At 36.3% G+C, this 26,758-nt stretch overlaps 2 protein-coding genes across 2 annotated transcripts; both read right to left on the bottom strand.

The window, feature by feature from the left end:
- Positions 1 to 110: 110 nt before the first annotated feature.
- Positions 111 to 5,334, bottom strand: LOC139782959 (uncharacterized; the record flags this gene model as incomplete). The annotated part of the gene is made up of 5 exons (XM_071722052.1): positions 4,766 to 5,334; positions 4,008 to 4,128; positions 952 to 1,045; positions 497 to 621; positions 111 to 383 (listed from the first exon to the last, which is right to left on the bottom strand). Coding segments are annotated over exons 2-5 (504 nt in total), but the record flags the coding sequence as incomplete, so codon positions are not given.
- Positions 5,335 to 10,965: 5,631 nt separating this feature from the next.
- LOC139782958 (uncharacterized) lies at positions 10,966 to 18,937 on the bottom strand. Its single transcript, XM_071722051.1, has 2 exons — positions 16,372 to 18,937; positions 10,966 to 11,173 (listed from the first exon to the last, which is right to left on the bottom strand). Exons 1-2 carry the CDS (start codon positions 18,927 to 18,929, stop codon positions 10,966 to 10,968), a joined length of 2,766 nt encoding a protein of 921 aa, XP_071578152.1. The 5' UTR covers positions 18,930 to 18,937.
- Positions 18,938 to 26,758: the final 7,821 nt, after the last annotated feature.

The raw sequence follows: 26,758 nt of genomic DNA, 5'->3' as shown, positions 1-26,758 counted from the left end.
TCCATAACGCTAAAAATAAAAATAAAAGAGAAATAAAGAAAAACTGTTTCAGAGAAAATACACAAAAAATCTCAATTTTAAATTCATATCCAGGAATGTAAAAATTTTACCGAAAATAAGTTTACATTCACTTCTGATTGAGGCAATTGCTGTGTAGAGGAGGAAAACGTTGAAAACTGTTCGGGATGATTCTGCAGCAGATCACTTTTGGAATTAAGTATTTCAGCAGAACTAGTAGTAGCGATTTCATCGGATATTTGCGATGAGTGTTGGCTCGATGTTGTTGCAGTATTTTCAACAGACATTTGTGTTATAATGTCCTCTACTTTTTCTCCCTGCAGCACTTCATGTACAGTATCAATGGGAAAGCTCCCCAGTATTACCTGAGAAAGAACAAAATGTAAAAATAAAATATTAATCTCTCTAATAAAATATGAAATTAAATTGCAGTAATTTAAGTTATAGATTTTACGCATAGTATACAAAGCAAACTTACAGTTGATTTCCATTTCAATTCCTGAAGAAATTTTGTTATTATTTTCCTGGGCCCCATTTTAATTCCTAGTTCTTTTAAATCTGGATCTGATAGCTCTAAGAAAGCTTCCCCATTGATACATTGGTCTGAAAAAAAAAATAGAATATTTATTGTAACATCAATGAAAAATAAAGATTTTTTTCCAACACCGAAAAAAATAAGGATTAGTTATAGTTTGTGCTAGACAAAATAAAATAGTAAATAGTAATTTTAAAAGAAAACAAAAATAAAGAACTTGTAGATAATAGAATAAAATATACCTGAAGACAACATTATATTAATAAAGTTTAATTTCACAAAAAAAGTATTACACATGTAAACAAATAAAGTGAATAGTTACACTTTTCTGCGATTGCAAAAAATACACAATGAAAACAAAGCAATTCCACAACTAACCACTTGAGAGATATACTCACTTTTACAAAATAATGTGGCGAGGACTGATGTAAAGACCATTAGAGGTTGGCACTGTCCATGGACTAAATGGTTTAAAGTGGGCAAGTGAAGAAACTGAGACAAAATGTAAAGCATGATCTGTATCTCCAACTTCAATGCAAAATGCATTAAAATGAGGATCAAAAATTGTAGTCTCACAGCGAAAAATTAGAAAATACACCTTATTTTCTCTTAAGAGAACTATTTCTACGATTTTTCCAAATATAGGGAGATTTTCTCTTCGTTTTACTGCAGCCTTAAGACAAACAAACAGACTAGGTCTGAATTCTACTCCATTAACTTTAATACTTTTGGATCGAAATACGTTGTCTGTATCCACATAGCCTAATTCCAAAAGAAATTGTCTGCTTTGAGTTTCTTGCACATGACAAGTTTTACCACTCAGTGTATGCACTCTTTTGAGTTTGACATCACCTGCTCCCCATTTTGAACTCTGTACACATTGACATACTCTGATTAGAGTCTTTGGAGGATTCTTGAAATTGTGAACATTTTGAGCTCGCAATTTAATTTCAGCGTGTTTTGCTTCAAAACGCATGCAAAAATAGCATCGTAGAGGACCTGCCCAAAGTATACAATCTGCGTAATGAATAAGGTGATGGAACTTGTTAATGCAATTGATATTGGGAAAGAGTTTCCGAAATGTATTCATAAAATCTTTTGTCAGGGCTTGCAGATATGGCATCAAAGATCTTGTCACTCTTGGGGCCAGCACTATTTCCATAATTCTTAGTAATAGTAATATTAGCTCTATGTGTTCATCTCCTCTGTCAATTTTTTCTGCAACTATGAATGGAAAGGCTCTTAACAGTAACCACATCTGCATTGCCTTTTGGCTTAGTAAATGATCATTTTTTTGGAGCATATTTATAGAAAAATTTGCGGATGGTTTGTTCTTGTTTTCCACAAAGCCATATTGGAATGATGCAATTTTGCTATTAAAGTAATCAACAGTAAATTTTCTTGTAATACAAATGTAGTGATGAAGTACAAGTTTTAATATCATAGGGCCTATTCCGCACAGAATATCATGCATCACATCAAAAATTTTATTCCTACAGGTATGAAAATATCGTGACTTGTTAAGGCAACAGTCATCTTTCAAACCAGTTGCTGCCATGGATGGAGCAGAAAAATTATGCCTGCGTAAATACTCCAGATGCTCATTGAATACCTCTTCAGTCCTTTCATTGCCTAATCTTGTTCTTCCAGCATGCAGGTCTTCTCTAGAGTATAAGCACATTCGGCAGAACTTGTTCGCTTTAGGTCCAAGCATATTAAATACCTCATGCACAGCTAAAGTGTCTCCACAAAAAGCAGTTATTGTCGCATGTAAAATAAATTCCTCATCATGAAGCATAATTTTAACTCCGTCGTCGCTTTCTAACTTCTCTAAATCACTCAAAAAGGGGGACAATATTTTATCAAACCCATACTTTTTTACATCTGCATCAGAACATAACAGGAGAACGTGTATACTTCCTAAATCAGAATTTATATGAGCCGGAATATTTTGAATTGTATAATAGAAAGCGCCCAATTTGTGGATTCCTGTTTTAGATCCAAGAGGGTTAACAATTTCCAACTCGTCATAATAAATCTGTAATCGTAAGGCATGTCTATGTTTCTTGAAAAGGGGATGATTTTTAAAATGATCTCCATCCACAAATGAAGCTAGAATACCATTCGCTGATGGCTGTTCAGAAAGAATAGCTTGTTTGACTTCTGCGTTTGACATTACCAACTTCAAAGTATCTATTATTGGCACATATTGACAAGTTTCAAGTACAAATTTAGGTATATAAGTTCCAGTTTCACTATCCAATGAATTTTCCATGCGGTAACCAAGAGGAATCTCTACGGGTTCGATATAACCACAGTTAGTCTTTAATGCTTTTATTTGATTCTCCAAAGTACGGAAATTATCGAAAGGATTCTCAAAATCAAAATTAGAGAGTAATTCAACAACTTCAGGGTCTTCAGTAGCATTTCTTGCTTGAAAATAATTGACAACTTTTGTTTTCAAGGAACTAGTTAAACTCAAGACCACTTCCTCGAATTCATCTAAAACGTTATTCAAAATAGTGGTACTCATAGTTCCCTTGGATTGAAGTCTTGCAATTAATCTGACAATCGAAGCATATAAATCAAAGTTTAGATTTTCGTCAGCCTCTTCAAAGTTTCTCACGTTGACCACATCTTCCACTGCAGCGTCATGTGCATGAAATTCATCGTTATCGTCAGGAATTGATTCGTCGTCAGGAATTGATTCGTCGTCAGGAATTAATTCATCGTTATCGTCAGGAATTGATTCGTCGTCAGGAATTAATTCAGGCTCTAAATTATCATCACATCTGTATCTATGACACCGACGTATGTGCCTTCTCAATGTATAGAAATACATAAACGTTCTACGACATCCATCTTGGCCACATTCAAAACCATTTTTCCCCATTCCCCGTTGAATTGTAAGTCCATGAGAAAATTGTAAATGCCGCACTAAACCATTCAATCCATTAGGGACATTTTCGTGACATACATAACAATTCAGACGATCCATATCACTTTTCGCAAAACGCTGCAATAACTTCAGATCGATATCGATATTTGAATCCAAAACTGTTACGACTCGTCTGAAAAGTTAGAATTTACAAATAACCACTGAGAGATTGCATATTCCATGTTACGAGATATTGATTGCGGTTCACTTGAAACGCTACAAATGCTTCGTAGCATTCATCTTCTCCTTGTTTTTAATGAAGAAAGAAGGAGAAGAAGAACGCTTTAAAGTATTTGAATCGTCAAGTATTATTTACCGCAGCTATTATTTACGATCTTTCAGTGATCATCTCTGAGCCTCAACTGTACAGACAAATTCTACGAGTTTCGACAGTTTCATCAGTGTTTGTTAATCAATATGATATTAAAAATCAGGAATATAATTACAACTATAACAAGAATTACAAAAGCTCTCTGCATGAAAAAAAATGTTGGCTAACTCATTCAGAATGCTCACCCAAAAAAGCATTAGCAACTAATTTGTCTTGTGTAAGATCCAATAATTTCTCTGCTACCTTGTCTGGCGACCATTTCATAATTTCGTCCATATCCATAAAATTTTAATAATTGAAGATTATCTGAAACAAACTGAAATGTATATCCAGCTAGACAACTTACACATATTAAGTACATACGTAATAATAGCATATAAAATAATAAAAATCAGATCTCACTCATATCTAAAAAAGTATATGTAATGTCACGCTATCTTATGGGGACAGCGGATCAAAAGGGAGAGCAGGATGTATTTGCGACACTTATAATTATTTGCAAGGTTCGTAATGGAGCGGAGAGACGGTTCTAATAATCTTGTCTGCTACTTCAAAATGAAAATAATGTCAAACTGGTTTTAATTTTGTAGGTCAAGATTAACGGCTCCCGCCGTTCGGCTCGACAACGCATCGCGCGTGAGGAGCACGCGGCCCTCACGTGCTCCGAAGCCGCTAGAACGTTCCCGCAACGTTAATATTCGCGTGTCGCGTACCCCGCTAATCGGGGGCTCCTCGACGCTTCCCTGACCGGATCTCCAAGGGCTCGCTCCGATTACCCTGCCTACGATAACCACGTCCGGGGTCCCTCGCGCTTGGTGTCGACCGCCGACCGAAATCTTACGCCGAGCTTGCTTGCACGCGAAAATATGGCGACAACAGAGCGGGAGCGCGATCCTCTCGCAGTCCGCTCGTGGCTCACAATTAATTAAACGGGCGAACTCACCGACACGCTGCTCCCGGTCCCGGTGCTCGTCCTCGCCGGTGCGGCCTCCTCTCTCGCTCGGGTTGGCTGGGGTCACCCACGACGGGCCGGGCTTCACGCAGGAAAAGGCGGAATGCGTCTGTTCGGCGGGTATCACGGAAGAGGAAGAACGACGTCGCACTCGATCGCGGATCGCGGGTCGAACTTTTCGCCCCTCGCGGGGCTGCGCAGCCGCCCTGCGCGGTGGCCCTGCCGTTATCGACGTCGCGCGTGATTCCGGAACGCTCCACAACGTTATCGATCCGCGCAACGCCGTAAATCGGAGACGTGTCGGTAAATCGAGAATATCGGTTTTGTATTTAATAATGCAAAAACTTTACTTACCACCAATAATCATATATAAGACGCACGCACGAACATGTTCGCTTGGAAGCCACTATAATAATAAGTGAATGGCGATATAACCACTGATGAATCTGTGAACTTTGCCGTTCTCGCTGATTGCGCAGCGCGTTCGGTCCTGTTTCACTGTTTTATTAGCGATACAAGACGTCACTGATGGAATCAGTGACTTTTCCACTGATTCAGATTTAGAGAGTATTTTAGTCATTTTTGGTCTATGACGTCGGCGACTAATAATGGACGTTTATAAGACAATGATAACTATTTCATGCAGTGTTATAGCTATCAAGAAGATATCATTACAAGATTTTTGAACACTTTAAAGATGTACTTGTTATAGACAAGTACAGTTACTAAGGAAGCATCAGGGTCAGAAGATCGTCACTGTTCACTGGATCATCGAAGTCAAGCAACACGGGCGCGGTACTGTACTAGGATGGGTGACCGCCTTGAGAGAGCGGGGCTATATGCACATGATACGTAAAGAAACAGTTAAAAAAGCGTTTTTTTTCATAGATAAAGAAGAAAAACGTTTTTTTATAAATGTTATCAAGTGGACATTTTAACATTTTGATTTCATAAAAAATAATGTAGATTAAAAAGTTGTCGTCTATTTGACGACATTTTATGGTCAGTCTTGTGACTGCCATTCCAAGATGACGTCCAAATGTTCAAAATCTGACGTACTTTTATTTCGTCCCGGCGACGTCATTAATTACGTATTAGTGACGTCAATATATGACGTCACGGAGATGAGACAAAAGTACGTCATTTTTACGGCACTTTGACGTCATTTCATAACGTCGCAATCGTCAGAACATGACCAAAAAATGACGTTAAATAGACGTCACTTTGCTACCTGGGATATTCTCCAAATTTCATATATCTAGGTTTAGGGGTTTGGGCTGGGCGTGTTGATGAATCAGTCAAGACATTTGATTATATAGATATATGTAGATAAAGTTTATTTAAAAAAAAATAAATTAAAAGTCAAAATAATAATATTTTTTTAACTTTTTCCTATACACAATTTTTCCAATGTGAGGTTTTGAATTAAATATATTTTAATTATTTTAATTAATTTATTAGGAAGAGGACTGTTGTTTACTAAATCAACTAACAATAACATTACGTCAATTATAATTTGACAGTGTCAACAATGTAATTGTTATATACATGTTATAATATACTTACACTGTTTAGTGAAAAATTATAATATTGATGTAATGCTACTGTTGGTTGAAGTTTACTGAATACTTCGTAATTCTATATCTATTCTAAACACAAATCTCCTTAAATTAAAAAAAGTATACATCTGTTGATATAAAATAAAATTGAATACTTTAAGAAGTTTTCAAGAATTCCAATTATGGTACATGTAAATTCCTGAATCATTCTTATAGTATTCTTCTGTGGATATACAATTACTTAAAGATATACAATTCAGGAAAGGAGAAAACTTGAAGAATACTTTACGAACTCACTGTGCTATCTGGAATAGGTCAAGTGAAAAAATATCATTGATAAGTTTCTTAAAAACAAACAACTAAACAACTTTTGTTTAATCTTTTTTTGTTAAACAGTTCAAATTGAGATCGGCATTATCCTTTTGACAGAATTTAATATTTAATTTTATGAATAATGCCGACACCTGGCGCGGCCTGGGTCAATGGCTGCCAGGGCTCTAAGTGATTTGACAAAATTACCTTATTAATTGGGCGCCAGTTAGTTTTGTGAGAACTAACAAACTATATTCTCCTAATTCTCCGTAATCGGCTAGCGATTTTGAGCAATTTATTATGAGACAACACAAGGGGAGTTCCGTCGGAGGACCCAAGGATAAATGGATTTGCAAGACTGCTATTCCAAAATTACTGCTTGAGGCAAAGAAATACAATTTATTTTGACTCACGATACAGGCTTCTCCGATTGAGCTGTCCTCAATCACAATTAAGTTTCACAGAATATTTTACACTTTATATAAATTTATAAAATCTCACAATCTTTATACTTTATATTATTCCTCGACTAGCCGCTTCAACAGACGGAAGGGAAATATCCTTCCTTGCTTTCTAACGGCAGCGCGCGGACCGTTCCCCCCCCCCCAATTTCCTGATCTAGCTCCTATATGGATCTATCCATACGGATCGATATTGAATTCTTTTGCGCACGCGCGTTACCGTTTATCAAATTCGACGGAGCTCGCTAACAACGAATAACGCAAAACACAACAACATTCAAATGCGACAAACAGAGGATATACATACATCGACACAATTAGACAAATGGGCAAGTTTCGGCTACTCTTCGAGGAGTGATTGAGTCAAGCGTTGACGTCAGGGGGAATTTTACTTTCCTGTCACACTCTCCTCCTGCGAACACTGATGTCACAAGCGAGACGTGTTGATCAGCTGTCAAAGGAACCTGCGTGAAATCATATAGTCTCCATCTCAAGCAAGCAATATTATATGATAATAATTCAATAACCATCCAACAACAATCTTGCAAATCTGGGGACGGACAAGGATCACAACCCACTCGGCATGTAATATTTCAGAAACATTTCTGCAAAATTCCATTTGAAATATTACACCTTTTATTAATATTTCAGAAATATTTCACGACCGTTTCTACATCATTTCGGCAATGTTTCAATGTCCGCAATTATTTCAAAGCAACCTTGCTGAAAGATTTCGGCAATATTTCGGTAATATACTGAAATATTTCTCAAATATATCTACGAAATATTGCAGAAACACTTCAGAGATATTTCAAATACATTTTACACTGAGAAAAATGTTTTGTATTAGCAAACAAAATTTTCTTACTGACGCAAAAACTATTTGTTGATATGTGAAAAATGAAATATTTTATTACCGGAACAAAAAAAAATATATTAAGCCGTATATGTGCGTATAGCCGTCGCGCGTTTGTCCGAAGAAATCCGCTCTTTCAGCCGGTCACCCATCCAAGTAGTATACCGGCGCCTTGTTTCTTGACATCGATGATCGAACAGGGTAGTGGTGATCCTCTGACTCTGACGCTTCTTTCTTTCTTATACTTGCTTATTTTGGTGAGCATAAAGCTATCGCATAACAATATTAACAATACAAATATACGAATAAATCTTTTTTGCCAGTCAGCGTTGAATATTATTTTATATTAAATATTATTAAATATTTTATATTTTATATTAAAAATGCCATATGACAAAATTTAGAATATCAGAAAATTATTAATAAAAGAGAAAAAATGCAATAATTATAATTATATAATAATAAATTTAATTTTTTATAAGTTCTAAAGTCTGTCAGCAATTTTTCGGAAATATTACAAATGCAATGTTGTATGTGAAACATTCAAAAATATAACGCGTGCAATGTAAACGTAATAATAGTTTTATTATGTATCAGAAATGTTTCTAAACCATTACATCTGCAATATTTCTTCTGCAAAATTGTAGAAATTCACAGCCTGCAATTCAATTTTTCATTATCTACGCAATCTTTCAGAAATTTTTCAGAAATATTTTAAATGCAATGTTGCGTTTAATATGTTACAGAAATATTATTCGTGCAATGCAAACGTACTATTACTTTTATAACGTTTCAGAAATATTTCTGAAATATTGCATCTGCTACATTTTTTTGCAATATTACAGAAACTTACAAATATTGTAAACAACTTTCTGAAAGATTTCAGAAATATTGTTAATGCAATATTATAAAAAACATGATGCAGGTACATTTCTAAAATATTTCAGATGCATAGTTACAAATGAAATGTTAACGAAATATTTCTGCACCATTTCCGAATATTTCAATATTTCAGCAACATAACATGCCGAGTGGGAAGGTACAAAACGTGTAAAGAATAAGATTAATAAGATTAACTAAACTTAAACCCGGAACGACTGGTCGCAACACAGTGCTTGCGCTCATAGCACGCATTAATTCCGACATCTTACAATTAGACGCGAAGCCGAATAGCATTGAGATCGAATAACAAGAGGTCGGCGACGTAAACTCCTATTAAAATGTTATACTTTGCTGGGGTTATGGCGTGAATTTCTTCTCCGTCAAGTAGTCCCGGTCTTTCCCGCATAATTCGGTCGAGTACTTTGTCGATACGTGGCGAATGGAAGGCTCGAATTGCTGGTCATCTTTTCGTTTCTGGCATCTCGATTGCTGTTCATGCCGTCGGATTGACGATTGCTGATGTAGAGAAAAGTTCATTTTCTCGAATGGAATACGCATGGCCGTCTCAATTCCTTCTTCAGGATCGTCAAAGTGCATAGAGGATGTTGTCCGGTTAGAATGCAGTTGCGCTTTACATTTCAGCGCGGACTTCTACAACTCCGATTCTTGTCGGTTCTGTCCGCCTTAACCTCGGCGGTAGAAGGATTCGAATTTCCTTAACAGCTGTAGTGCTTCAGGTCTTGGTATTATTATCCCCCATTTGCACTTCTGCATTACATTAACGGCAAGGACGCTTGCGTAACGAAAGAGAAGGAGAACGATTTATTTTCTTCGGTAAAAGGCAAAATAAAGTATGGCCAAGGTAAACTAATTTATTATTCGGTTAAAGTAAAACTAAACGATTAATTTTATACAAAATTAAATACTTCCTGGCATTATCGAGCTTTTGGCAAAATCACTGATAGCTCTTTCATGATAAAAAAGTCGTACGCGCCATACTTTAATGCGTGTTGCATAAAGAGATAAACCTGTTTCTGCAACGAGTAGTGTCTTATCTTCATTAGTATGCAGGTGCCGTTATGCATTCACTGACTTTGCTATCGTGACGATAGTAAATACTGGTGAACTTGGAGGTCCCCCCGGTCTCCAGTAGTGCGATTCTGTAACTCGTTATGCGTCGTTATGTGCTCATAACGATAGTTGCGCAGCTTTTTTTCCATATAGTATACCTGCGCAACGATAACATAACGATACCGACACTGTCGTTAAGAGTTACAGAATAGGGGTACATACAGGGAAGGACCAGGAGGTATGTCGGATTCTTACCGACTAAACCCCCCTATAGAATGACTTACTCGGCGCATACTAGGAATCTGGCATCTCTACTTTCAGGGAGAGACTCGTGTCTGCAAATCGCGTAGATACACTGTCACGCGTGAGATAAGATAAATGCTAAATGCAATAATGTTTAGTGTTATGTACCCACACAGCAAAATATATCTCCAAGATATCTAGAAGATATCTGAATGACGGAATATTTGATTGCGCAAGATATCTAGAAGATATCTGAATGACGGAATATTTGATTGCGCAAGATATCATGAGAATATCTCAAAGACATCTCCAAGATCGTAAAAAGCCATGATAATTTCATCTCCAGATATGATATCTGATTCTGCATATATATCGGATATCTATACCTCATTAAAAATAAATATGTTATATATAAATATATAGTATAGTAATATTCAATATTATTGTATCTAGTATTAAATTATATACAATATTAAGGAATAAGTGTCAGGTGTCATAGAAAAGTCGTTCTTCACAAAAAATTATTTAATAAAACAGTTTACAAAAAATATATAATTATATCTATCTCTCATACATGTTAATATCACAGCATATTATATAATATGATAATAAACTTTAGTCACATAAAAAAATAAAATTAAAATTAATAAAGTTGTATAATGCAAAGCATATTACAATGCATTATATATAACTAAAATCTTTTTTATATTCAGTAGTATTACTGTGAGGAAAAATAAAAATATTACTTCTAATGTATAAAGCGCAATACTACATTTGTTAATTTTTTTTTAATGACATTATAGGCTACTATGACGAATCATCATCTGAGTCTTTAACATAAGGAACTAGTTTTTTATTATTAATATCGGGAAGGTGCTTGTTACTGTCATCTTCCACATCAGTTAAAGAAGCTTCACTTTGTTCACCACTTTCATTCAAAATAGAGGTTTCTTCCGTTTCAGACATATGTTTATGAAGATCTGGATTTCTTTCATTCTGCTGTTTTGCTTTCCATCTGTCAAGAATAAAAAGAAATTAGAATTAACATAAACGAAAAACGAGATTAATACAGTAAGTTACTTACGTTTTAGCTCGGCCAATTGACTGACAAAGAAACTCTTTGATACCTGTAATAACCCACTCGGCATGTAATATTTCAGAAACATTTCTGCAAAATTCCATTTAAAATATTACACCTTTCATCAATATTTCAGAAATATTTCACGACCGTTTCTGCAACACTTCTGCAATGTTTCAATCGGCACAATTATTTCAAATGCAACTTTGCTGAAAGATTTCGGCAATATTTCTGAAATATTTCTGAAATATATCTACGAAATATTGCAGAAACACTTCAGAGATATTTCAAATACATTTTACACTGAGAAAAATGTTTTGTATTAGCAAACAAAATTTTCTTACTGACGCAAAAACTATTTGTTGATATGTGAAAAATGAAATATTTTGTTACCGGAACAAAAAAATATATATTAAGCCATGTGCGTATAGCCGCCGCGCATTTGTCCGAAGAAATCCACTCTCTCAGCCGGTCACCCATCCAAGTAGTATACCGGCGCCTTGTTGCTTGACATCGATGATCGAACAGGGTAGTGGTGATCCTCTGACTCTGGCGCTTCTTTCTTTCTTATACTTGCTTATTTTGGTGAGCATAAAGCTATCGCATAAAAATAAACAATACAGATATACGAATAAATCTTTTTTGCCAGTCAGCGTCGAATATTATTTTATATTAAATATTATTAAATACTATATTTTATATTAAAAATGCCATATGACAAAATTTGGAATATTAAAAAATTCTTAATAAAAGAGAAAAAATGCAATAATTATATAATAATAAATTTAATTCCACAAAATCCCAAATAAATAAAAATCCAGAGAGAGAGAGAGAGAGAGAGAGAGAGAGAGAGAGAGAGAGAGAGAGAGAGAGAGAGAGAGAGAGAAAGAGGGAGGGAGAAGGGGGAGAGAGATAGAGAATAAAGAACGATTATAGTTGTGGATTAGATTTTTTGTGGGAACACTTGAATAACTGAAACTGTAAAGCGATTTTTCGAGAAATTTTCCAGAATGTAAGATACAAATTTATTTTTGTACATGTCGTAGGCAAATAGTTATTTAAAAAAAAATAGTTTTTGACTATACAAGTGCTATCTGTCCGGTCAAACGGCTTTCGCCCGTTTATTTGTGTTTAAATGCTATTTTTCTAGGCAAATAGCATTTGCCTGAATGCTTTTTAGGAAAATGGAAATAAATTTTAGGTAATTGTTTTAGGTAATTAGGTAATTATTCAGAATAGGGCTTTTTTCGAATTTTGAAATTTTTTGTGGCTCTCTTGGCATAAAAATTTTTGTTGTGACTCCGACAGTGATAACTAACTGGTGAAGCCCGAAGAATATGTAACCTACCTATTTTTTTTCAGCACAAACAAGCTGAAAACCTATTTGTGCTGAACTTAGATATTCACAGATGTGCGCGACGTTAAAGCAAAGAATAGTTGGTGTATTGAAAAGTAGATATATATACAATTTTATGTTTTAAAAAACGTAAATATGGTTTTAGCCGTCGCTTGTTATTTATTAAAAAGTTATTAACAAATGTAATTGAGAAGCCCTTAGGAAAATTTACTTAAAAAAACTTAAAATAAACTAGAAAGTTTACCAAAGAAATTACTATTGATAAACTATTGATAAACTATTGATAAACTAGAAGTGATTTTGAACCAAACTTTAAGTATTTCTATAATATACTTTAAAGGTTACTTTAAGTTAACTCATGCAATTACTATTAATCACCCCAAAAAAAATATTTTGTCATTTAGTGGCTCCCGCTTGATTTTAGAGGATTTTCCTCTGAAATACGGTCTCAAGAAGATATTTTAAAATCTAGAGGAATATCCTCTAACCATGAGACACTAGACTTAAGATTGCAGTCCTCTTAATACTAGAGGACACTGATTTCCGATATTCACCCGGAATAAAAAAAAAATATTTATTTCGAAATTTTATTACTATTTTATAACTAAATTTGTTTCTTAAGATGCAGTCTATGATTATAAATATTTTCTCGTATTTGAAAAACACACTTACCTTGGTGGGATTCGAACTCGGGACCTCTGGATCGTGAGCCAACTGCCTTACGTGGTAGACTACTTCTTAATTTGATGTAAGTGTTATATATAGTCTACATATGTCATAACCAGCGCAAATATATAATTTTCCAAAAATCATCTTAAGAAACAAATTCAGTTTAAAAAGAGTAATAAAATTTTGAATTGGATATATGATATAATATTTCTTAATGTCTCGTGTGGTGCAAGTGTGGTGAAAAAGGAAACTTGTCTTTTTAAGTATACTGTTGAAACAACACGCATAAGTTAAAATCAGCTTTAAGTATTACCTTTATAAAAAGTAAATTTAAAGTATATTTATAAGTATTACGTTTGTTAAAAGTAAATTTAAAGTATATTTGCGACTTGCTTATAAAGTTTTTATTGAGGTTAATAACTTAAAGAAAACTTTACGCTCGGCTGTCAGTATACTATTAGTCTACTATTATACTATTAGTATACTAGTATTACGGCTAGTATACTTTATAATACTTTAAAATACTTTAAGTAACTTTAAAAAACTTTAAGTAAATTTTCCTAAGGGAGTATAACAGTTTGTGACAATACTAAGAGAAGTAATTTGCTGATATGTGTACTTATTTAAAATGCATCAACCTCAGACCATTTAAAATCATGACCGTGAGAAACGTGATGTTTGCTGACGACGGAACGCTTACAATCGTCTTTCTTTATGTCATTAAAATGTTCCGTAACGCGCGTTTTTAAGTAACGTTTTGTTTGTCCGATGTAGGATGCACTACAATTATCACAGTTAATTCTGTAGACCAACTCGGTAGAATAATTCTTATCAAGACGGTCTTTTCCCCTTTTTATGATGACATCTAATTTTTTGGGGACTGTGTGGACAGTATCGAGGCCGATATTATTAAGTGTGAGACGTATATCTTCGCCAAGACCTTTAACGTACGATAGTACGACGCATCTCCGTGGATCGAATAGATTAATAGGTGTGCTATCAACGTCCCGTTTGTGACGCAGTTGTTTAATTCTAATATTAATGTGTTTTTTAATAAGCTCGATTGGAAAGGAATTGTTCAATAGTATTTTTTTAACGATATTGATGTTAGATTCATGGAAGCTTTCACCTGACAATAAAATAGCTCGATCGAGAAGACTCGTGATAGTATTGACCTTATATTTTAACGGGTGGCAAAAAAAATACAATAGTTGATAATATTTATTGATAAATTGGCATGATTCTTTGCGTACAGTTTTTGTGGTACTTCTATTTTCACTCGATTGTTTACAGCTATAGATCTGGAACAAATGTATCATTCTTCAACTTCTTGAAGTCATTTGAATAATTATAAGCGATAATATATGAGCGTGCATCTGGTATAAGTTATATATAAAAATAATAAAATATAAGTTTTTTTTGTATTTATTGAAAATGCAGATATGGCACATGTTACATTAAAAATAAAATAAAATAAAATAAAATAAATTATATTATATTAAATTAAAATCGGTTTTTCTAAATTAACGATAAGATTTACATTAATAGAATCTATTTATTTAATTTATGTAGCATATGGACTTCAATCTTCACGCGTCTGATTACAATTTTTTTCAATTTAGTCTCAAGGCCCTTAATTATGAAAATATTCAGCGATTGACAATAAGATAACATGTTGTTTCCGTTTTTAAAAATACCATGTAAGAGATTTATTGCGATCAAGAAGTTTTTTCGCTTCGTATGATGTTTTTCCACTTCTTCTTCTCTTCCATCTCCACTCTTAAAAAGGCCGCATTAAGTCGATAATCGAATTCATTATTATGCCTGTTTTTCGCGATGTTGATTAATTATCTTGATGTATTACGCGCGTTACTTCCTGTCAGATGTTATCTCGTGTGAAGCTTGAATCCCGACTCTCTTCACCGTATAGCTGTGTTCCCATATTCACTTTCAGTACTGAAAATCTATAGTTTACGTCACGTATACTATTGTTAGAAGTTGATTATCCGGCTGTTAGCCCGGTTTCTTCGAGAACCACAGTTTTCAAGGATTTTTATATAAATATATCTATATATATCTATATATATAAATGAATGTATGTACGTATGTATATGTTTGTCCGCTATGCATATCTACAGTTTTCAAATTAGAACAACCAAATTTGGTATACTATCTCATAATACTCTAACTTAGACCGTAGAGGGTTTTGGGAAGGGGTCTGAGTCCGGGGACAAAGGGCCCTCATACAAAATTGTCTAAAAAAGGTCCCTTTTTTCAAAAAAAAAATTTTTTTTTGGGGTAAATATTACTATTTGGGGAAAGAACATCGTCTACGGTCTAATAAGTTAGCCCGTAAAGGGTTTTGGGAAGGGGTCGAAGCGAGGGGAAAAGGGGAAAGAATGCTTATTAGCATCAGTTGCGTTTAGAATTTGACGATCAATTTAATTTGTGATATTATTATTCTATTATTCTGTAGGAAAAATACAAACAGGATTTGAGGGAAGATATTCTATTTAAGAAGAAGAGTAAAATAAAGCGGGATTACTGAGAGTAGATTAGAGAAAAGCATAAAGAAACATTGTAAAAGCAAAAAAATGAAAGTGAGCCAAAAATGGCGGGTCAGCGGAGGGTACATCCGCGCGATGCGCGGGCAAATAAAATATATATCTTTAAATAAATATATATATATCTCTCTCTATATAGTTAGTTTATTCATAATCCATGCCTTGCGGCTTTGGATAGCTTCCAATACATTTGCGCTTTTATATTCCATTTTCGCTGTTTTGAGATTGCAATATCATCGCCGAGTTCCGAAAGTCTACTTTACACACAGATGCCAATATATCCCCAAATTCCAACGTAAAAATAACCTTACTACTAAGTCAGATACTAAAATACAATAAATTATATAATATAAATGAAATAAAATATAAAATACAAAAATAACCCTACTACTAAGTCAGATACTAAAATACATAAATTAGTTAAATTAAATCAATTAAAACAATAAGTTCTTTTTCATTCCAAATAAAATAAATACAATAAAACAAAATAGTGACTCGAGTTTTAACATTAAGCAAGGGACTTTGGTATTTCCGTCGCTCCGCACCTCCCCTCGCCCCTCTCCCCCCTCTCCTCCATCTCCGACTTCTCCTCCCTAATTCTGTCCACTCTCCTCATTGCCTCATAGCCGCCTCCGCCCTCGCTCAGGAACTCCTCCATCCGCAACTCTACTCTCGTTGCTTCACACTCCCCCAAAACGTGCCATATGTTTTCTTTTTCTTCTTTACACATTCTGCATTTTCTGTCTTCTTCCTCTCTCCAATATTGGCTTCCCTTCATTTCGTTTCCGCATCTGTATCTCGCTATTACATTCCTGGCCTTCTTTTTCTTTCTTCCCTGTAGGTATTTCGGTACTCCTTCCGTTATTATACTTCTGTAGTACTCATTATATCTCGATTCTCCTATTTTCTTTCTTCTTTCCTCCTTTTCCATTCCTTCTATTCCCTTCATCATTTCTCGCGTTATCCTTTCCGGCTCCTCTCTCTCCCTTCTCTCTTCTAGCCCATTCTTGGTCAACTCCAGCCTCTCCAGCACCTCTCCTCTCCTTCTTCTCCACTTGTTCCCTTCGTTCTCTCCCCCCTCTCTGTCTATTTCTCTAATACATTCCCTTACTATTTCCTTCTTCGACTTCCTTGCGGTTTCTTCATATTTTATTGCCCTTTTCAATGCTTCAAGTCTCAGTTCCCTCATCTTTGTCTCTTCTATCAAAATGTAGTTTGGTGTTCTTCTGTCCAGTCCCAATATCCATTTCACGTATTTTTTCTTTACTTTATCCAGCCTTTCGTCGTTTCTCCATCCCCACACCTCTGCCCCGTACAAGGCTATGCTTCCCACTATCGAATCAAACATTTTCATTCTTCTTCCGAAATCTTCCTTGAATAGCCCCTCCCCAATGCTCCATATCTGCTTCATCGCTATCGTCGCTCCTCTCATCCTATCTTCAATGTGTTTCTCCGATCCTCCATTCTTCTGCATCACATATCCTAGGTACTTCATCTCTTTCACCTCCTCTATGTTCTCGTCCCCCCACTTCCACTCTCTCCTGCTCCTTCCTCCACCTCCCCTCTCAAACACCATTACCTTTGATTTTTCTGGACTCAGATATAATCCTTTCCTTTCTAGGTATCTCTTGAATCTTCTTATCATTCCTCTCAGTTCTTGTTCACTCTTTGCCAGCAACACCATGTCGTCTGCGTATGCAATTGTCCAGAACTTTTTCCTTCCTACCACAATTCCACCAGTTTGCTCCTTCCTCATCTCTGCCTCCAAATCCGACCCATAAACGTTGAACAGCGCAGGACTCATGGGGCACCCCTGCCTCACTCCGCTTTTCGTCCAAAATTCTTCTGACCTTCTTTTCCCTACTTTTACAATGTTCTTCGTCTCCCTATACGTTTCCATTATTCTCTTCCTTAGCCTCCTTCCTATCTTTAACTTCCTTAACATTTTCCCTAGTTCTTTTCTATCTACCTTATCGAAGGCCGCCTTTAAATCCGCGAAGAACACGAACACCTTCCCCCTCTTCTTTGCCAGTTCTCGGTTTATCACATGGTTTAATGTATATATTGCATCAGCCGTACCTCTCCCCGCTCTAAATCCGAATTGCCCCTCTTCCAGTTTCTCTTCGATTTCCTTCTTTAATCTTCCATTCAGCACATTCGCATATACCTTGTAGGCAGTGTCCATTAAGGTCACTCCTCTGTAATTTTTTACCTCATTCTTCTCTCCTTTCTTAAATATAGGGCTTATCAACCCTCTGTTCCATTCTTCTGGGATTCCTTCTCCTTTCCATATTTTGTTCAACAGAACTACGAACACCTCTCCTATTTCTTTCGGCATCAGTCTCCATGCTTCATTCTCGATTCCATTTTCCCCCGGTGCTTTGCCTTTCTTTAACTCCACAAGCTGCTTAATTATTTCTTCTCTTGTTAACTCTTCCTCCTCCTCTCTGTCCCCCTCCTCCTTGTCCTCTTCTCCGTCCTCCTCCATCCCCATCACCGTTCTTTCCTTTGTTCCTTCCAGAAGCTCCATAAAGTGCGCCGTCCAACTTTCCAGTTCTATATTTTCGTCTATCCTTTCTCTCTTCTTCCTGTATCTGTTAATGTATCTCCACGTTTCCTCCTCCGTTCTTATCGCACTTATCTTCTCTTCTTCTTCCCTCTCATGCCTCTTCCTCTCTTCGTCGCACCATGTTCTATATTCTTTCCTCTTCGTGATGTATTCTTCCCTATTACTCTTTCCACTTTTTAGTCTTCTTAGTTCCCTTCTCAACTCTTTCTTCTTTTCTTTCCATTGTTTGCTGTGCCACTCTCTCCTTCCTAATTTCCATGGCGTTATTTTCCTCTTTACCTTCGTAATTGTCTCCTTCACTTTTTCCTCTATCTCTCTCCATATCTCCTGGCTCTTCGTTTTTTCGCATGTCCAATCTTTGCACTTTTCGTGATATTGCTCCACGCCTTCCTTCGTCCACACGCTTTTTTCTACCTCTTGTGTGTCCGTTTTCCTCCCTTCCCTTCTCTCTCTCTCCCCCTCCATCTCTACCTCCAACGGCATATGATCCGATTCTGTTCTGGTTCCTTCTTCTACTTTCTTCACCTCATCCATCGCTTTCACATCCGCCACCACGTAGTCTATCACCGACGATCCCATTCCTCCGACATATGTCCAACCCCCCTCCCTCTCTCCAGTTCCGTTTAGTATCACCCATCCTCTATCTCTCAATCTGTTCAACATTATTCTTCCCTCTCTATTTACCATCTTGTCCCTTGACCTTCTCATCTCCTCCTCCTTCCTCTCCCCCGTTCCCATCGGTCCCCCCTCGCTCCCCGTCCTCGCATTGAAATCTCCTCCAATCATTATGCATGCTTCCTCCTCCTCCTTAATTTCTTCCACTAGGGTCTCCATCGTCTTTTCGACATCCTGGCTGTACACCGTCACGACTCTCCATCTCTTACCATTATATTCAAAATTTACTTCCATTGCTCCTTTATTTATTTCCTTCACCTTTATTCCTTGTAATTCTTTATTTATTGCCGTGATGATTCCTCCTTTGGCTCTTCCCTTTTTATTCTCTCTCAGCGCTGGTATGCTGTTCCAATTATATTTATTTGATAGTTTACTCCTGATTTTCTTCCACGTTTCCTCTTCTACTCATGTTTCCGTCAGTCCTATCAAATCGAATTCCTCTAGATAGTCCCACGTTTCTTCGCACTTGTTCATTATACCTGCCACATTCCAAAAACAAATCCTCAATCCCTTCCGCTCTTCCTCCCCCTCCTTTTCTGTCTGTTTCTCCCCGCTCTCTTCCTTCCTCCTCTCCTCTCTCCTCCTCTCGCGTCCCCATTCCCCACCGTCCCGCCTCTCCTCCTCGAGCTTTCCCTCCCTCTCATTCCATCTGTGCCATCTTCCGTTTATACTTATCTTCCTGTATCCTATTGTCGCCGTTTTTCCCTTCTCTCTCTCCCCCCTCGCCATCTCCCACAGCATTTGTTGTATTCCTTTTTCCTTCCTTGTTAGATCGTCCCCTATTATAATACCTTTACTCAACTCTTTCTTCTTGCTCATAATTTCTCTTTTTTGTTCCCACTTTTCTATCTCCGCTATCACCATACTTTTATTATCATTTATCTTTATTCTGTTCGCCTTTTTTACTCCAATTTTTACCTTTAAGTTATTTTTTACAAATTCCTCTACTTCCTGCTCCAGTCTTTCCTCTTTCCAGTTCACTCCCTTTATTATAATATTATTCTTCCTTTCCATTCTCTCTCTTCTCTCATTCGTCCACTCCAAGTCCGCTAATCTCCTCTCCATTGCTTCTCTCTCTCGTTTCCATTCCTCTCTCTCTCTCCTTCCTTCCTCTTCCCTCTCTCTTCTGTCCTCCCTCATCTGCTTCTTCATCTTTTCCATTTCCTCCTTTAGCCCTCTCAATTCTCTGCTCATCTCTCCCATCAACTTAATAAGTTTATCTTCAAATTCACTCCCTTTATTCTCTCCTCCGTCCACAATATACTTGTCCAACGTCCCGTCATCCCTGGCCTTGGCACCCCTGGTTCCCATTTTAGTTGGTGGCGCCATGCCGTCAATCAAGAACGAATCCCCAGACCAGTCGGTGCAACTACTCAGGCCGAAACAACGCCAGCAGAGAGACGCACGCAAGACAGGCGCGTGCGCGTGAGATCGCCTCCCCACACACGCGCGGTCCGGCGCGTCAGGTTAGAATCGAGAGGAGGCAATTCGCCACCAAAGCACCGCGCCGAGGAGACAAGAGCGCGAGAACCCGCATGCAATTCGCATCGAGCAATTAAAGAGCTTGCTTATACCTGCAATCAAAATGGCCCGAAGGCAGGAGAAGGCAGCAAAAGATTCACTCAAAACTGGAGCAACAACAAGAAACGTGCGATGGTACTCACCAGCGTTACCAACCTCATCTCTCTCTCTCTATATATAGAGAGATTTTAGAAAAAGCCGTCTACGATTAAAAAAATAAGACGGTTTAGGTAGGGGTCTATACTAAAAAGCTAATAATATATAAAAATATGATGCATTCAAGTAAAGTGTTTATAACAGCAAGTGCATTCATTTCTGTGCAAAACACACGTATCATGTTCATCCTTTACAGAGAAATCAACGAATCTGGGGATGTATTGAAATCAATGAGCGGTAGTGTATATTATATGAATTGTACAATAATCTTATCATGTTTATTTAAGAAAAGCCTTTCAACTACCTACGTATTTATTTTGCAATAGATATAGATACATACCCACTCGGCATGTTATGTTGCTGAAATATTGAAATATTCGGAAATGGTGCAGAAATATTTCGTTAACATTTCATTTGTAACTATGCATCTGAAATATTTCAGAAATGTACCTGCATCATGTTTTTTTATAATATTGCATTAACAATATTTCTGAAATCTTTCAGAAAGTTGTTTACAATATTTGTAAGTTTCTGTAATATTGCAAAAAAATGTAGCAAATGCAATATTTCAGAAATATTTCTGAAACATTATAAAAGTAATATTACGTTTGCATTGCACGAATAATATTTCTGTAACATATCAAACGCAACATTGCATTTAAAATATTTCTGAAAAATTTCTGAAAGATTGCGTAGGTAATGAAAAATTGAATTGCAGGCAGTGAATTTCTACAATATTGCAGAAGAAATATTGCAGATGTAATGGTTTAGAAACATTTCTGATACATGATAAAACTATTATTACGTTTACATTGAACGCGTTATATTTTTGAATGTTTTACATACAACATTGCATTTGTAATATTTCCGAAAAATTGCTGACAGACTTTAGAACTTATAAAAAATTAAATTTATTATTCAAGAAACGTTTATTAGTTTCGACTTCCAATGGCAATATAAATTAAAACGTTGCTACGTTTCGACCCCTCGGATCGGGTCCTTATCAAGCAATCTAAATAAAAAACAAACAACACGGTATAACAATAATTTAGTCGGCAGGATAAATTAATAGTCAGGAGAACATATTATAGATGAAGCGATACCTGGCAACTATTCCTTGTCACAAACCTAAACGTCGGCATTCTCGAAATTTTGCCCGAAATAATCAACTAGTCACTGAAAACAATGGTCAGTGAGCAATGTAAAAAGTATGCAGTTAAAGGCGATCAGAAAATAACTCACACGCATAGGTCGGCGACAGTGGAGAACGTGTTAAAAATATAAAAGAGTGACCACTGCGATGAAGCGTCGTCTGCAATCGAAGTATTGAAATTTTCTCCGGAGTAGAACATTATCGTGGAGCGACGACTAATGTGTGTTCACCTGTCGGAGTTGAGAGGCATTCTCAACACAGTTCACCTCGATACTGTATATACCATCCCGAAAAAACTCGAGGGAATTATTCAGAGAGGAAAAGACAAACTTATCAGAGATTATGAGACCGAGCTTGTATATCGGATCGATTGTGACGACTGCGATGCAGTGTACATCGGACAGACCAAACGGCATTTAATGACACGCATCAAGGAGCACCAAAATGACATCAAAAAACATGACAGCAATCACTCGGTTGTGAGCAAACATCGCGTTTTGTGTGGTCACAATTTTAAATGGTCGGAAACCAACATCATCCATAAAGAAAAAAATATTAAAAAAAGGGAGATTGCTGAAATGTTCTTGATTAAAAAACATACGAAGACGATAAATTTAAAGAAGGATACAGAAAATCTAAATCCTATTTATGACAAAGTAATTTCATCGTTGTAAATATCATGTAAACCATATTTGTTTATTCCAACAACCTACAATGTGTCAGATACCGAGAACAGTTAGTATGCCTCTCAACTCCGACAGGTGAACACACATTAGTCGTCGCTCCACGATAATGTTCTACTCCGGAGAAAATTTCAATACTTCGATTGCAGACGACGCTTCATCGCAGTGGTCACTCTTTTATATTTTTAACACGTTCTCCACTGTCGCCGACCTATGCGTGTGAGTTATTTTCTGATCGCCTTTAACTGCATACTTTTTACATTGCTCACTGACCATTGTTTTCAGTGACTAGTTGATTATTTCGGGCAAAATTTCGAGAATGCCGACGTTTAGGTTTGTGACAGGGAATAGTTGCCAGGTATCGCTTCATCTATAATATGTTCTCCTGACTATTAATTTATCCTGCCGACTAAATTATTGTTATACCGTGTTGTTTGTTTTTTATTTAGATTGCTTGATAAGGACCCGATCCGAGGGGTCGAAACGTAGCAACGTTTTAATTTATAACAGAACAAGAAGTTTGAGTCGCCAGTAGATAATTAAAAATTACTAAAGATGTTGTAATCGACCCAACTGGCCAAATTTATTAATCGAAAAAAGATTCCGACGCACAAATATCTTTTAGATTCGGTGTAGTTAGGGCATTATGCTTGACTAATCGACATTTGTGAGTTTTGTATACACGCTTGAAAAGGACCGGATCCTCGGTCGAAACGTAGCGTTTTTCGATTAATAAATTTGGCCAGTTGGGTCGATTACAACATCTTTAGTAAGTTTTAATTTATATTGCCATTGGAAGTCGAAACTAATAAACGTTTCTTGTTGATTATTGTTGGCGGAACAAACCATTCTATTTCTGTAAATTTATTATTATTTAATATTGCATTTTATTGCATTTTTTCTCTTTTATTAAGAATTTTCTAATATTCCAAATTTTGTTATATGGCATTTTTAATATAAAATCTATATATATAAGTCACGTCCGTCTGTCTGTCTGTATGTATGTACGCGAACTACTCATTCGTTAGTGGACCAAATTTTTACCACAGGTACATGAAATAGGGGTAGAATTTCCCGGGGATGAAAATGTCGTGGTTAATTTTTCGTTACCGATTTTCTGGAAATCGATTTTTTTAATTTTTTTAATTTTTCGGGAAATAATCTACCGAATTCGGGAAATAATCGACCAAATTTCAAAGAATTGTATATGAAACAGGGGTAGAATTTCCCGGGGAGTGCCATAAAGTGTATAGTTTTTCGCTACCGATTTTCTGGAAACCGATTTTTGTAATTTTTCCAATTTTTCGAAAAATTGACCGAATCACATTCGTTAGTGGACCGAATTTTTACTAAAAATATATGAAGTAGGGGTAGAATTTTCCGGGGAGTGCCATAATGTGTATTGTTTTTTGTTACCGATTTTCTAGAAATCGGTTTTTTTTATTTTTTCGGGAAATAATTGACCGAATCTCTTTGTTAGTGGACCGAATTTTTATCAAAAGTATATGAAATAGGGGTAGAATTTCCCGGGGAGTGCCATGATGTGTATAGTTTTTCATTACCGATTTTCTGGAAACCGATTCTTTTAATTTATCTAATTTTTCGGGAAATAATTGACCGAATTACATTCGTTAGTGGACCGAAATTTTACCAAAAGTATATGAAGTAGGGGTAGAATTTTCCGGGGAGAGCCATGATGTGTATAGTTTTTTTTTTATAGTTTTTATAGTTTTTTATAGTTTTTCTTTGAGATTTAATCACTTATTTCTTCAAAAAAATTGGAAAAAATAGAGTGAAACATTTCCAATTTTTGTTTAAAAAAATATACGTAATTTTTAAAAAAATGTACATTACGTCGTCTGTCTATAAGGAGAAAAAGAAGAAGTAGAATAAGTTGCTAATTTCACATATTAAATGTCAGAATCATGGAAAATAAATCAGAAATAAAAGCAGTAAATAATGAAATGAATTCAAATGAAGAATCAATAGAGAGATTGAGAGAATTGGAAGAATTGAGAAATGGTAAGAGAGAGAGGGAGAGAGAGGGAGAGAGAGGGAGAGAGAGGGAGAGAGAGGGAGAGAGAGGGAGAGAGAGGGAGAGAGAGGGAGAGAGAGGGAGAGAGAGGGAGAGAGAGAGAGAGAGAGAGAGAGAGAGAGAGAGAGAGAGAGAGAGAGAGAGAGAGAGAGAGAGAGAGAGAGAGAGAGAGAGAGAGAGAGAGAGAGAGAGAGAGAGAGAGAGAGAGAGAGAGAGAGAGAGAGAGAGAGAGAGAGAGAGAGAGAGAGAGAGAGAGAGAGAGAGAGAGAGAGAGAGAGAGAGAGAGAGAGAGAGAGAGAGAGACTATTTGCGTGTCTTATTACATATGTCCTCCGGGGCGAAGCCCGGGTAACCAGCTAGTATAAAATATTTAATAATATTTAATATAAAATAATATTCGACGCTGACTGGCAAAAAAGATTTATTCGTATATCTGTATTGTTAATATTGTTATGCGATAGCTTTATGCTCACCAAAATAAGCAAGTATAAGAAAGAAAGAAGCGTCAGAGTCAGAGGATCACCACTACCCTGTTCGATCATCGATGTCAAGCAACAAGGCGCCGGTATACTACTTGGATGGGTGACCGGCTGAGAGAGCGGATTTCTTCGGACAAATGCGCGGCGACTATACGCACATATATTTTTTTTGTTCCGGTAACAAAATATTTCATTTTTCACATATCAACAAATAGTTTTTGCGTCAGTAACAAAATTTTGTTAGCTAATACAAAACATTTTTCTCAGTGTAAAATGTATTTGAAATATTTCTGAAGTGTTTCTGCAATATTTCGTAGATATATTTCAGAAATATTTCAGACATATTGCCGAAATCTTTCAGCAAAGTTGCATTTGAAATAATTGTGCCGATTGAAACATTGCAGAAATGTTGCAGAAACGGTCGTGAAATATTTCTGAAATATTGATGAAAGGTGTAATATTTCAAATGGAATTTTGCAGAAATGTTTCTGAAATATTACATGCCGAGTGGGTATAATAAAATTTATGTTTAGTAAAATTAGGATTATATTACGTTCGACATTCGTCTATTCATTTTATTCTGCATGTTTATTAATAACTTTTTAATAAACAGTTAGCGACGATTAAACCCGTTTGAAGATCATTTACATAAGATCATAAACTTGATAAGATATGCCACACTCTAAGAAAGGTGGTATATCCCCTTAAGATAAATATTTAATAGAAGAAAAATAATATGTGTAAAGAAATGTGTAAAAATTATGTAAATACTTTTTATAAATATAATCCAGATGATTCAAACAATAGCAAAGATAAATAGAGTTTTGAAGGTTTAATGTAGGGGAGACCGGGGCCTAACCGTCAGTTTTTTTTCGGTGCCGATTTTTAACAAGAAAATAAATAATTTTAGTTAAATGTGGTATACCACTGTAAAGAGTGAACCTTTAGCTACAAAATTTATATAGGAAATTTTTATCTACGTCGCTTTGTTTAACCGGTATAGAGCAAAAACGACAACGGTGGAAAAATTGAAATCTCAAAAATGCCGGGGTTTAACCGTCACACTGCATTTTCAATACATATACGTACATCTAATCCTGAAAAATGATAGGATACATCTTAATAATCGATCGATCGACCTGTCGCGAGACAGAGGGATTGTCGATGGTGGCGCGGCAGGTGCGAAACGGAGCAGGGAGTCATCGAGACGGGTCGATGGATCGAACGATCGAAGGGGCCCGCCATATAGACAGGTGATAGAAGGAGAAGGAGAGAAAGCGACGAGGAAGGGAGTAGATTAAGGGTGAAGATGGACGAGGATAAATTGGTGGATACGAGGAGAGTAAGAGAGAGAGAGGAGAAGGAAAGAAGAAAGGAGAGGAGAGAGGAGAAATGTAAGAGTTTGAAGGGGACGGAGGAGAGTCTGTTCGGAAGGGTTAAAGGTAAAGGCGGAGGTGAAAGAGGTAAGCGAGGAGAGAGGAGAAATGGAGGAGTTAGAAGGGGACGGAGGACGAGATTACGGAAAGGATGGAGGAGAGCCTGTTTGGAAGGGTTAAAGGTAAAGGCGGAGGTGAAAGAGAGTAAAGGTGGAATAAGGAGGGAAGGCGGCGAGCGAGAGGATGAAAAGAGACGGAAGGAAAAGGGAAGAACAGTGGCAGAAA

The sequence above is a fragment of the Temnothorax nylanderi genome, unplaced genomic scaffold (genome assembly GCF_030848795.1).
Source record: "Temnothorax nylanderi isolate EJ_2023f unplaced genomic scaffold, tnyl_v1.0 TNYL_tig0456_pilon, whole genome shotgun sequence".
Taxonomy (NCBI): domain Eukaryota; kingdom Metazoa; phylum Arthropoda; class Insecta; order Hymenoptera; family Formicidae; genus Temnothorax; species Temnothorax nylanderi.
This window is presented reverse-complemented; position numbering and strand designations above follow the sequence as displayed.